A 12,443-nucleotide genomic window follows, 5' to 3' on the forward strand; every position below is an offset into this window, starting at 1 on the left:
AAACCCCCTGATAATTTACAGCTGTGTACAACTATTTTCCTTGGAACAAATAAATTATTTATACAAACTTATAGCTGTTGGTGAGAAATAATTATTATTTTATTTATAATTGTTATGCTTAAATGAAAATATTCTGACAGTGAGACTTGATAACCACAGGCTACTCACTCCCACTGTATAAAAAATGCCTAAACACAAGTTAAAAACTATACACACCTTTACAAAGAAACTGACATCATTTCATAACAAGCATTAATTATATATTCCTCTACCCACCTAATCAAACTAATGCATTATAAATCACTATATTTACTATTATACTATATGATATTATAGTATATATATATATTTACTATATTTATTTATTACTACATAGTATTCAATATAAATATTGCACATTTCTGCCCAACCATGGTAAATTACTACAGTAGCCTACATTCATGGTAAATGTTTGTAAGGGTGATTAGGGGATTTAAAGTTTTCTAATTTCGTTCATGCCACAATGTTTCTCCTGCTTTCCTCATCAGACTTGTTGGGAATGTTGAGGCTGTTTCATCCGATTTAATTCTAATTAAATCATCGAGTGATTTGTGGTTTGTAACAGAGAGGTTTCTGTCGAACTGAAACGCTTCCCACTGGTTGTCGCAACGCTGTTTAATAGTGTCTGGGACCGGGAGTAAACGCAGCTCCGTGCTGGGCCGTGTTGAAACAACTAGTGAACCAACTGAAAACATCGCTATTTGTTGTTATACTGTACTGACCGAGAAACCGCTTCAGATGATTCAGTGACGGAGCGGTCCGAATGAATCCGAATAGTTTTAGACCGTTATGCAAGCGCGTTTAGAATCGAACCAAAAGAATGATTCATTCACGAATGATTGGTAGCTTATCGCTGGTTCAGTCGACATAAATTCGGGACACATAATAACTGCTGAAATATTCGCACGTAAAACGTTTCTCAGGTCAATCGGAGCGAGTATCAAACTGAATTAGCCGCACCGCCAGGAAAAGAGGAGGGAGGTTGGTGCCGTCGGGCCGCATGGAGATGATTGGCGGGCCGCATCTGGCCCGCGGGCCGCCAATTGAATAGCCCTGTTCTAGAGAGACAAATAGGTTGTGATAAAGCTCACACACACCTGATGAAGCGCAGCAGTAATGGGCTGAGCTCTCGGCTACGTGGCTCCACTCTTTCGGGAAACTGGGACATGGCTCGCCAAAGCAAGCCACGGAAGTTTGTGAAGTCCGTTCGCTCAATGGGATTCAACACCTGGTCCAGTTCTTCCAGAAACAGAACTCCAACATCCCCGCTCTCGATCACGCTGGTCCCTGGACCTCTGAGCTGCTTTGCGGCTTGATGATGTCCACCACCTCCCTCATCATCGTCGTCATCATCATCTGCCTGGAGCTCTTCCTCTGAGAATAAAGATTCAAAACAGATTCATACATTTATGACTAATGGGAACATATAACAGGTCAACCTTTTAACAAAAGACATAATATTATCACACTGAGACTAGGGCTGGATGATTAATCGAAAAGTAATCGAAACCGAAATTCAGAGCCTATAACCGACGTAATTTTACCAAGTCGGTTATTTCGTTTTTTTAATCCTATTAATATTTCCGCCCACTGTGTGTTAATGTACTTTCCCCTTAAAACATATTACCGCGTGTGTAGTCACGACTCCGCCCCGTCCCTTAGCTCTGAACGCGCGTCTATTTCGCTTTGAATGGATTCAAAATGTTTAAGCGTAGAACTAGACGCGATAGACGCGAATTTGAATGTGTATGTGTGTCAGAGAGAGAGAGAGAGAGGCACGGACGCGATCTAACAGTAGAAACATAAAAACATAATTCGTCATTATAACATCAACGTCAATTTGTTCATACAGGACATCATTAAAACTGCAAAATGTTTAGCCTACTTATATTTGTGTAAAACATAGTGCTTTTGTCAAACTGTAAACTCTTGTCAAACTGTAACCTACAACTGTCACCCAACCAAAATCACACACACACACTGTGTACATTTTTTTTATAAAAATATCAAATGATCTCATCTTTTTGGACATTCATCATATTGCATTGGTTTTCATTTCTTGTCCTAAAACAGAGCACTAATCTTTAAAACATTCTACATTGATTAAAAAATAAAATCAAATGTGTTTTTAATGGTAGTATTATTTTATACAGAAATAAATTATTTATAATTCAGATGAGAAGTTAAAGTTAATTTAAATTTTAAGGAAACAAATATATTGATCTGAAATATAGCTAATTAATTTTAAATTCATTCTGGTTACCAAACATATCTCAAGGTCTTTTGAATAAAGGGTGGCAGTCTTTCATTATCCAACTGTTGTTGTGGATTATATACTGGAGAAGTATTTGTTCTCTATTTGAGTGAGATGTTTTTATGTGGCTAATTGAGCAAAGTGCTTCCATATATTTTATTACTAGTAGTATTAGTTCAAGAATAAAATAAAGATATCGGATTGATATCGGTATCGGCAAATAGCCAAAGCTGAGGTATCGGTATTGTATCATATCGGAAGTGAAAAAGTGGTATCGGGACATCCCTAAATCTTTCATTAGAAAAAATAACCGTGAACGTATTTACAGTATAAGCCTTGCCAGTGACATAGGATTTTTCTTTTAAAATAATCGTTCAATAATCGTAATCGAGGTAACTTGTTTGATTAATTGCGATTATGATTTTAGCCAAAATCGTCCAGCCCTAACTGAGACTATCAAATGAGAACAAAATTTGAACTGAGTTGAGCTGGATAATGACACTATTGCCTTCTGTAGAGATGCTTTCATAATTGATGAACTTTGTAACATTGACAGAGTTATTTATTGAACTGAATTGAAACCACGTTGAACTAAATTGAGCTGAATGACACTGATTGTCTGATAGATTAACACTATTATTTTCCTGTTTATTATTGTGTAGTTCTGTATTGTAAACAATATGTATTGTATAAAGTGCTGACAAATAAATTTGACTGGTCTCGAATGCCTCATCATTGAGAACTCACCAGCTAAACCAGCAACCATCTCCAGATGTTCATGATAAACCTTCCAGAAAGATTTGTTGTCCATTTCTTTAGCATGCGACCTGGGCGTATGAAAGCATATCAAACCAAAACTCAAAGACAGAAATAATACAGAGAAATATAGAATAATGCTAAAGACATAACCTTAGGGTTCATGAGGGTTTAAAGGTAAAAAATCAAAAATGAAACAGATACTGTGCATTCAAGCAATGCTCCACACTTACACCAACAGATCAATAACAGCATCCCAGAGAGGCCGGAAATTGACAAACAGCATTGCAATAAGATAACGAAGAGGAATCTGTAAAATACAAACATATTTATAGCACAAAACAAAGCTTTCAAAAATGATTTCATATTTGATATGGAGTATAAGGCATTAGCTACCTCATGGAAAGGTCCCGTAGGCAGACAGGGCTGCACCAGGTCATGACGGAGTTTACGGAGATGTAGTAGTTTCTCCCTGTAGTCCTGCACTGTGGCCGGGACCTGCTCTGCCTGCAGACACACAGCGAACACCGTCTGCGCATTTGAGCTCTCCTCTCCCTGAAGAAGAAATGAGTTAATTATTAATAAATACATGCATGCTTTGTTTGAGATTGTTGTCTGAAAATCTCACAAATGATACCTCTGCAGGTTTAGGAAGGTCAGCCTCAAAGTTTGACAATATTCTGAGGGTCAGCAAACGAATCTGTAGAGGACAAGGAAAAATCGATCTTTTAGAATCTGCATATTCATAACAGCAGGGTCCACACAGATGAGTAATGAATATATAACATTCAATATAGAACCATTTTTGGCAACAATTTACAATAAGGTTTTATTTGTTAACATTAAGTACATTAGTTAACATGAACTAACAATGAAAAATACTTATAAAGCATTTATTAATCTTAGGTAAAGATAATCAACATTTTAAAATCAAAATGAACTAATGATAACTTAACGAGACCTTATTGTAAAGTGTTACCCAATTTTTCAATTACAAAAATAGAATGAAAGTTTTGGACTATAGAAATTTCAGTGACATTACTTAGCCTTTATATGTAATACATTATAAAATCATTTTTAATGCATTAAGTATGCCATGTAATGCAACTTATATTAGAATGCATTGTATGGTCTCATAAATAATTGTAACCATAATTAATTATAATACTTATCTATTCATTGAACACCTTTAAAAAGTACAATGCAATAAAACACATAGCAAACAACAGATTAAAGATATTATATAATACAAATATTATAATGCATTTTAAATGGTTACAATTATTTATGAAAATATATAATGCATTATAACGAAAATTATGAATACCTTTATAATGCATTATACATAAAAATTTCCATGACCTTAAGATTTAATTTAATTATATAACTTATTCAGGACTTAAATCTTCTGATATACCCAGGTTTTCCAGGACTGTGGGAACTCTGAGCTATTCCCACTTAACAACAGCAACCCTCACTAGGCTTAACCTGACCTTGGAAATGTTGGAAGAAAAATTGGAATGCAGTTTATGGTACAGTTCCAGCAGAGAATCATGGGCCAGCTGAGCGGAGGAGCCGTTGAGTGCCAGTCTGGTGTAGTACAGATCTCCTAACAACAGCGCTGAAAGATCAGTGGGGACTTTCCTGTAACAAACAAACAAAAAAGCAAATTTCTTAATTTAAAAGACAAGACCCTTTTTCCTGGGATGTTCAGAGCAAATAAACATGTAAATACTGAGGCACATACTCAATGATGTTTCTGACCAGTTCTACAGGCAGGAGTGACTGTACCGCTGTCGTCTCCTTGAAACTGAGCAGAGTGCTAAGAGCCTGTCGGGCTACAAACAGCCCTCCTGAGAGGACAGAAGGACAGTATTAGGAACATCATTTAACATAAAAGTAGCTTGAGACAATCATTCACACACACACTTGACTGACCTCTCCCCAGAGTTTCACTGCACACCTCCTGCAGTAACCTGTTCAGTAGTACAGTGACGGTCTGTATAACGCTTGATGCTTCTAATGGCCTGTAAAACATTTTAATTGTTGTATATTTACACAAATACCAAATTATAGAGCAAAAGACCATTAACCTTTAACTGTCACCCCACTTTTTGATCATAGATCTGAACTTAAAATGTTGTGATTCATGAATTCTTTGCAATAAAGGCTTAAGTTTGGTCCCTTTTTTAAAGAAGTCACAAAACAGCAGATTCTTGGAGATGTATTGCAAAAGTACCGAACTAAGCATTTATTTTATACAATATATATTATATATAATATACAATATATACTGATTGGTAGAGGATTTAAAAGAATATTATAGTAATTTATGCTATTTGACACTCAGAGGATTGTGGGTAATTGAGTTTTTACCTGACATGTGGGAGGAGCACTAGTGCAGCCCAGGGATGAGAAAGGTCAGAGAGCGGCTGATCGATGGGGATGTCAATGAGAGAAAGAATCCGCTGGGGAACAGAGACCGGCTGGTCTGTTTCAGGTCCAGTTGACCTAAAAGAGAATTTAGAATTTAGAATTAAGTATTTAAATTCAAGACAATATATTATTATGCTTTTTACAAAGTCTTGATTTTGTTTTTGGGGTTTACTAGAATAAGTTTTCATGCTTGAAATGTTCAAAAAACACTATTTTCCCCATATTTTCCATTGTTGCAGCACCTCCCTTCCCAGTCTGTCAGTAACGCTCTGTTCAGTTCCTGTCTCTATCAAGCCCCTCCTTCTGAAAAGAGTAATGTGCTCGTATCTGTCGGCTGGCCCAGTTAGTTGGTCAGATTGGTCAACCCAAGTGTGCCACACACATCCTGAAAAGCCAAAGCATTTTGATCGCCCCCTGGTGGCTGGATGCAGAATATGTCGTAAACCCTGCCCTCTCCATGAATGGGACGTTTGTTATATGAATATCTGAACATGCAATACATCAGAATAAAGAACAGAGCCTCTGCTTTTAAACAAACAAACAAAAACTTTTATTCTAGCTTTACAAATTATTTTTTTATCACCACTTGAATATGGGTAAGTTTACTTTTTTTTTAAAGCAACATTTTGAGCAAAAAGCTGAGAAAATCACATTTTAGTCAAAGACTACATCTGGATCGGATTCAGAATAACGATCAAAAATCAGATGGAGTAGATCGAATCCATCAACACCCCCACAGCTTGCACAGTCCTATAGCTTGTCCTGGGTCGCCATTTCATTCGGTAATGTTAGGCAGTTTTGATTTAATGTTGAGGATCGTGTTATTTAACATATGCATATGATTACATATTCTATCACTTGTTTCTGCATCATCTTCACCTGTGTTTTGATCAGGAGATTCAGTACTCTTTCAGAAGATGCATAATAGCGCCCCCTACCTTATAACAGTAAAAACACGAAAAGCATCTTTGCGTTTTCTCATAAAAAAACTAGATAAATTGTCAATAGCAGTGAAAGAGTTAATGAGGAAACAAATTTTTAAAGTGCATAGAAATTCAAGTTGATTAAAAAAAATAGCCCAGCTTACCTGACAGTCTGTCCAGTGAAGACTAATGGGTACTTCTCAAAAGCCATGGATCCATCAGTGGGGGGAGGAGCTTTGGACAGAATCAGACCAACCAGCAGGTCTAGAACCAGCTGTCGGTTTACAGCGTCCTCAGTGCAGAAGAGCTGCTCCAGGTACTGCAGCAAACTGGGCAAGAACACCTAGAGAAACACATATCAACATTAAAACAGACGCAAGTTGATCTTAAAGATGGTTTCACACCACAGCCCGGCTGTCACTGACCTGCTCAAACTGTTTCATGTCAAACATCTCTTTTGTAAATGACAATATGACGTCTCGGTCCACCCCGCTATGGAAGACCTGCGTGAGGGACCAGAGAGGAAATGAGGTCGACAGGAAATCAGACAGATAAAGATGGACAAACGTTTGTGTAAGTGCACACAAAACAAACCTTTTTCACTAGTTCGTGGATGCTCTGGGCAGGCAATGACAGATTCTCCCCCATCAACAGAGACGAAACCACTTGTAAAAGCATCCTGGAGCAGGAGTAGGACAGTCCTGGCGCTTGAACTAGCTTCAGAAGTGTCTAAATACAACAAAAATGGAGAAAAACATATCAGAGATGCACCAGCACTCAAGAAGATCAGTCTTTAGCCCTATTCGGCGGGACTAGTTTCCCAAGAGGACGTTAGGGAAGTCAGTGATTTTAATCTGAATCTGCCATGCCTGTGTTTTTCTCACACAACCTCAGTAAATAAAATCTAGATCTAATCTAATCCCATCCGAATGCGAATGTCTGTGATTTCGGATGTTGTATTATCCTAATGCTTCTGCTCATGTGTTTTTGACCTAGCTGTGCTACCGTTCTCATTTCATTTCAAAATGAATGGTATCCGACAAAGAAAAATAAAATTATAAAACTAATAAATAGAGCCAAAACATGGAAACTGTCCATTTTAATATTAGTGTCAGGATAGTAAGAAACTTGTCTAGATTTCTCTGCTCACTTGAAAGTTTATTATATAAACAGCAGCTTCTATAAACTTAATTAAAAGACATCATACATGATGCACACAAGCACAGCACATGAACTTCTGTAACATCCATGTCTAGAAAACACACACTACCGCCAATGTGATAAACACTGAGATGTTAGTCTGTCCAAATTGGTACATGAAAATAACAGATGTCGAGTGATAAGAACTGTAACTCAAACATTGTTTAGAAAACTAGGCCCGTCCAAATAGGGCTTTTGAGTGATAGAAAAACACACACACCTCACAGACAGACTGTGGTTTTGTAATTTTTGCTCCTTTGCGATGCTCCACAAGTGTGTGGTAGATGTACAGAATCCTCTCCAAGTGTTCATTAGCTTGGTCGGCATTGCTTGTCTCTAACTTTCCAAGAACTTCTTTCAGAGACCCCTGCAACACACACACACATATATATAAAGACCATTAAAAGACAAAAAATATACATAAATAATAATACTGGATCTTAATATTTTTGTCTGCAATGGGATTGTATAAAAATACTGATTAGCTGAGGTTGCAAAAGAATATTACAGTAATTTATGCAAAATGTATATATGTATTTATATACACACACACAAATGGTATGTTTTTTTAAAGGACAACGTAATGTTCATGCATACAAGATGCATGTATACAGAGGTGTTTGCTCTCCCTTAAATCAGTTTTAAACGGGTGAATTATTACTAAATATCAAGTAAAAAAGTGTTTAATTTCAGCTATTTGTGTGCACATCATCATTTGCAGTTTTTAATTTAAAACACAAATCATTAATATCAGCTGATTAATCGGTTTGGCTGATGTATAGAAGCTGTTGCTATAGGATCGCATTAACACAACTGAAACGATGACCAATCAGCATCTAGAATGGGAAGAATCACTTTATAAAAAGCCCATACTATATGCTTTGTCAGACAAACTTCATTTACAGAAATTAAAAAATGGTTTTCTCACGTTTAAGGAGTCCCACAGGACCATCAGGTGTTCTTTGTCAACATAGTTGGCTGAAGACTCAGCCATGTGGTCCAGAGCTTCTTTGATCGAGTCCCAAGGTAATTCAACATCCTGTCCGACTGCTGGGCCAAGCTTCTTCAACGCCACCGGAAGAGACTGACAACAACAGTACTGTTATTCACTGACAAGCCAAACGTTAATTGTTTGATGCGTTTGGTTTTCTGTGACATGATCTCACCTTAGAGGCACAGGAGTGGAACATGCCACGGACTCCTCGACACATCTCAAAGATCAGCTGACCGGCTCCTTTGGCTTTCTGAGGATGCTCTGACAGGTTGGAGAACACGAGTGTGAAGAGCACGTCATAATCTGTAACCTTTTGGACATGAGACAGATGCATTAGCTTAAAACAGGACATGATCATACGGAGGACATGATGAAAACAATCCGAAAAGGTAAAGACTCACCTTTCTCATCAAAAAAGAGAAGCTCTCGGCAGCAAAGTTGCGGATGTGATCCTTCTTGTGCGCCAGAAGTTCACTGTAAAGACTGATTTAGAAAAAGTAACACTTTACAATAATGTTCCATTTGTTAACAACATTAGCATTTATTAATCTTAATTTAAAAATGTTTTAATGCATTATTAAAATCAAAAGATGTATCTGTTAATATTCTTTAGTGGACGTCAGCTGACATGAACTAACAATAAACTTGTATTTTTATTAACTAGTGATAACAAAGGTGAATGAATACTGTAATATTGTCTTGCTTATTGTTAGTTAAAGCATTAACTTAACTCTCACCCCCCTTTTTTGAGCATATATGTGAAAAGCTTAAATAGTTGTAATTCATAAATGCTTTGGAATACAGACCTAAAGTTGGTCTCTTTTTAAAAAATTGCAAATTATTGCTGAAGTGAAAGAACTTGAATGAATGTGTAAAAAAGTTTGTTTAATGCAAAGCAAATGTACTTAACTAAACATTTTTTATTTAATACAAAATATATATTTCACAAAATAATTTGCACTCTAAAATTGCTAGAAAATCAAAGCCATATGTCTAATCAAGTTGTGTTCCAAACTTGGAGTTGATATCACAAAAATTGAAGTTCCTGTGAGATTTTGTTTAAGCGCTATACCAAAAATAGCCACCGGGTGACACCCACACTCCATTGAATTTTAATGCACTCTGACATTTCTGTCACGATATCACTTCTATCACAAAAATCAGTGGAACCCTGAGTCTCAGACTGTTCCAACAATATGTGTTTTGTCAAGGAATTACAAAATAGTGCATTCAATTTTGTAATACTTCCACCCACTGAGGGAGGAGCCTGATAAAAGGTACCATTTTCATGGTAATGTAATTTCAAACCAGATTTCACAGGATGAATTTTGAGTGTTTAAGCTTTCAATGATACCCTAATTTATGACGATAACTAAAATATGTGATGGGGCAAAAAACTGAGCCAAAAGTCCTGATACTGACAGTTAACAGGTTAAACCATGGGTTCTCAACTCTGGCCCTCGAGATCCACTTTCCTCCAACCATGATCATACTCACTTGCCTGTAGGTTTCTAGTAATCCCGAAGACCTTGATTAGCATGTTCAAGTGTGTTTGCTCTAGGCAGGAGCTAAACTCTGCAGGACAGGGGACCTCGAGGGCCAGCCAGAGTTGAGTTAAAGAGTTAAAAACTAATTTTAACTAATGACACCTTCTTGTAAAGTGTTACTAATAACACATTATAATTCTATAAACTATGACTGAGAATCCAAACATCCAACTGAGATCAAAAAGTCTGACAGAATAATCTACTAATAATCTACAGGAATATAATCTACTAGGGTTTATTCTACTACTCACCTGTATATCTTGTCCATATCCTTCACCATCAACCTCCACAGGTATTTGTACAGGTACGACAGACACGTGAAGGCCCATTCCAACACCTCAGGGTCTTGTGTGTCCAGTATAGACGTGATGATGACGAAGAAATCAGAGAAGTGGGGGTAAAAATCCATCTGGAGGTCCCGAGCCAGTTGAATTACAAGACTGAAAGCAAGTGTGGGGTTAACATGGCTTTGTTGGTCTGTTTATTTTAAAGAAAGACTGAGAGGAACTTACTCCAGAAGAGGCTGGTAAGCCATGTTGTTCTTCACTGACAGGTGGGTCTTCAGACTCTCCACAATGACATTTTGGTGAAACACCAGCATGTTGAAAGACTGACTCTTGCTTGACACCTCTCGAAAAAACATCACTGTAGAACAGACGATTAGTTTAATACTCAACACAAATCACTTTAATGTCACTACACCATATACATGACAGTACAGGATGTACAGATCACATTAAATTAACAGTATGTACAATATCCTCAAAATATACAGTGTATTTTGTCATATTATATGGTTACTTACTGAAGTGTTCGGTCAAATTCAAGTCTTTCCATTTTATTAGGGCTTCATAAAAATAGGTTTCTACCTCCTGAGAAAATAAGCAGCAGAATTAATTAAAAACACATTAAATACTAGAATGTTGCTAACAATAAGTTATGTTATCTGATATAAACAAGACTCATACCTCAGCATAACTTCCAGTCCTGTCAATGCGATGAATGACATCAATGTTTACTTTTGCGAGCCTTTCAGAAAACGTGGCAAACTGGAAAATAAAAGATATGGAGATATCTTAACTGAGTGGAAACTTCCTCGCATTACACCAGGGGTATATTGAACTTTACAGATGAAAAGGTAATGATTACAGCACATACTTATATCGACCCAATTCAATATGTAAAATTCGTTTCGATATGTTTATGAAATAAAACATTGTAATGTTTGTCAGACGCATGAGCAGGAGTCTCCAGCATGCGTTGTATAGTAAACTTACGCGAAAAGTGTTTTCTGATTTGTGAGATGGGGGCTTGGCTTTGAGCTTCATTTTGCTGTATTATGTCACGACCAAATACAAAAATTAAGAGTATTCCGTGGTTTAAAAAACAAGATGAGTTATCAATTGCTGTGAAACTGTTGATACACATGCCGTATCAGGGAACCGCCATCTTGAATGATGCATTATGGGTTAAAAGTGGACTTTTACTGTATTTCAAAAGAAAAGTCTTTCTACGTTTAGAAGTGCATTAGGAAAGATCATGCCTCGTTTAAGTTTACTTTATTACCAAAAAAATAATAATTGTTTTCTTCGTTTATACCAGGGCAGGGATGTTATTATTACAACTGAAACTAAAACTAAAACCATAAAACCATTTTCGTTGCTTGAAATAAAATAAACGAACTAAAATAAAATAAAATACAATACAATATATAAAAAAACTTATTTTATTTCAGCTACTTGCCAAGGCAACATTTCCTGTTTTATTTAGTTTACCTTGATGTACTAAAAAAATACAAATAAAACTAAAACTGAAATAAAAATTAATAAAAACTAGACATGTTTTTTTTTTTTTTTAAACTTGACAAAAACCCAACAACAGTTTTTAAACTTAAACTTAAAATGGAAAATATAAACATAAAATTAAATATGATATCAAAATATCAATAAAAATTATATCATCTCACTGATAGTCCTACTAAAATAACAATTGGTCTACCAAGGGTTTTCAGTTGAATGATGTATAATAATACAGAAATATATATCTAAATTATGAGATAAAAATATAAAAAATACCAAATGTTTTATATATAGACATACGTACCGAAGTTGTATTACTATTATGTAACCTATACATAATATACATACAAATATTAATCAGGTTGAAAGCATTAGGCTGCATTTGTTGTAATAAATAGGGAGTGAATTATCTTTCTGTGTCTCACACACAAGAATAGACGCATTATCTAATTATTGAGAAAAAAAAAAAATTCCAGCCCAAATGCTGTAATGAGG

General features: G+C 36.1%; 1 protein-coding gene across 1 annotated transcript in view; it reads right to left on the reverse strand.

The window, feature by feature from the left end:
• utp20 (UTP20 small subunit processome component) overlaps positions 1 to 11,605 on the reverse strand; it is a 34,875-nt gene extending 23,270 nt beyond the window's left edge. Inside the window, exons 1-21 of the mRNA XM_084112642.1 lie at positions 11,427 to 11,605; positions 11,118 to 11,198; positions 10,955 to 11,021; positions 10,662 to 10,794; positions 10,401 to 10,589; positions 9,004 to 9,085; positions 8,775 to 8,912; positions 8,537 to 8,692; positions 7,829 to 7,975; positions 7,003 to 7,137; positions 6,834 to 6,911; positions 6,573 to 6,751; positions 5,426 to 5,560; positions 4,988 to 5,076; positions 4,797 to 4,902; positions 4,543 to 4,693; positions 3,687 to 3,749; positions 3,446 to 3,604; positions 3,283 to 3,359; positions 3,041 to 3,120; positions 1,137 to 1,413 (exon numbers count right to left, since the gene is read on the reverse strand). Of these exons, the coding sequence (XP_083968768.1) occupies positions 1,137 to 1,413; positions 3,041 to 3,120; positions 3,283 to 3,359; positions 3,446 to 3,604; positions 3,687 to 3,749; positions 4,543 to 4,693; positions 4,797 to 4,902; positions 4,988 to 5,076; positions 5,426 to 5,560; positions 6,573 to 6,751; positions 6,834 to 6,911; positions 7,003 to 7,137; positions 7,829 to 7,975; positions 8,537 to 8,692; positions 8,775 to 8,912; positions 9,004 to 9,085; positions 10,401 to 10,589; positions 10,662 to 10,794; positions 10,955 to 11,021; positions 11,118 to 11,198; positions 11,427 to 11,477 (2,573 nt within the window). The 5' untranslated portion in view covers positions 11,478 to 11,605. The remainder of the gene's footprint in view (positions 1 to 1,136; positions 1,414 to 3,040; positions 3,121 to 3,282; positions 3,360 to 3,445; positions 3,605 to 3,686; positions 3,750 to 4,542; positions 4,694 to 4,796; positions 4,903 to 4,987; positions 5,077 to 5,425; positions 5,561 to 6,572; positions 6,752 to 6,833; positions 6,912 to 7,002; positions 7,138 to 7,828; positions 7,976 to 8,536; positions 8,693 to 8,774; positions 8,913 to 9,003; positions 9,086 to 10,400; positions 10,590 to 10,661; positions 10,795 to 10,954; positions 11,022 to 11,117; positions 11,199 to 11,426) is intronic.
• Positions 11,606 to 12,443: the final 838 nt, after the last annotated feature.

Source organism: Abramis brama (genome assembly GCF_963993115.1).
Source record: "Abramis brama genome assembly, chromosome: 4".
Taxonomy (NCBI): Eukaryota; Metazoa; Chordata; class Actinopteri; order Cypriniformes; family Leuciscidae; genus Abramis; species Abramis brama.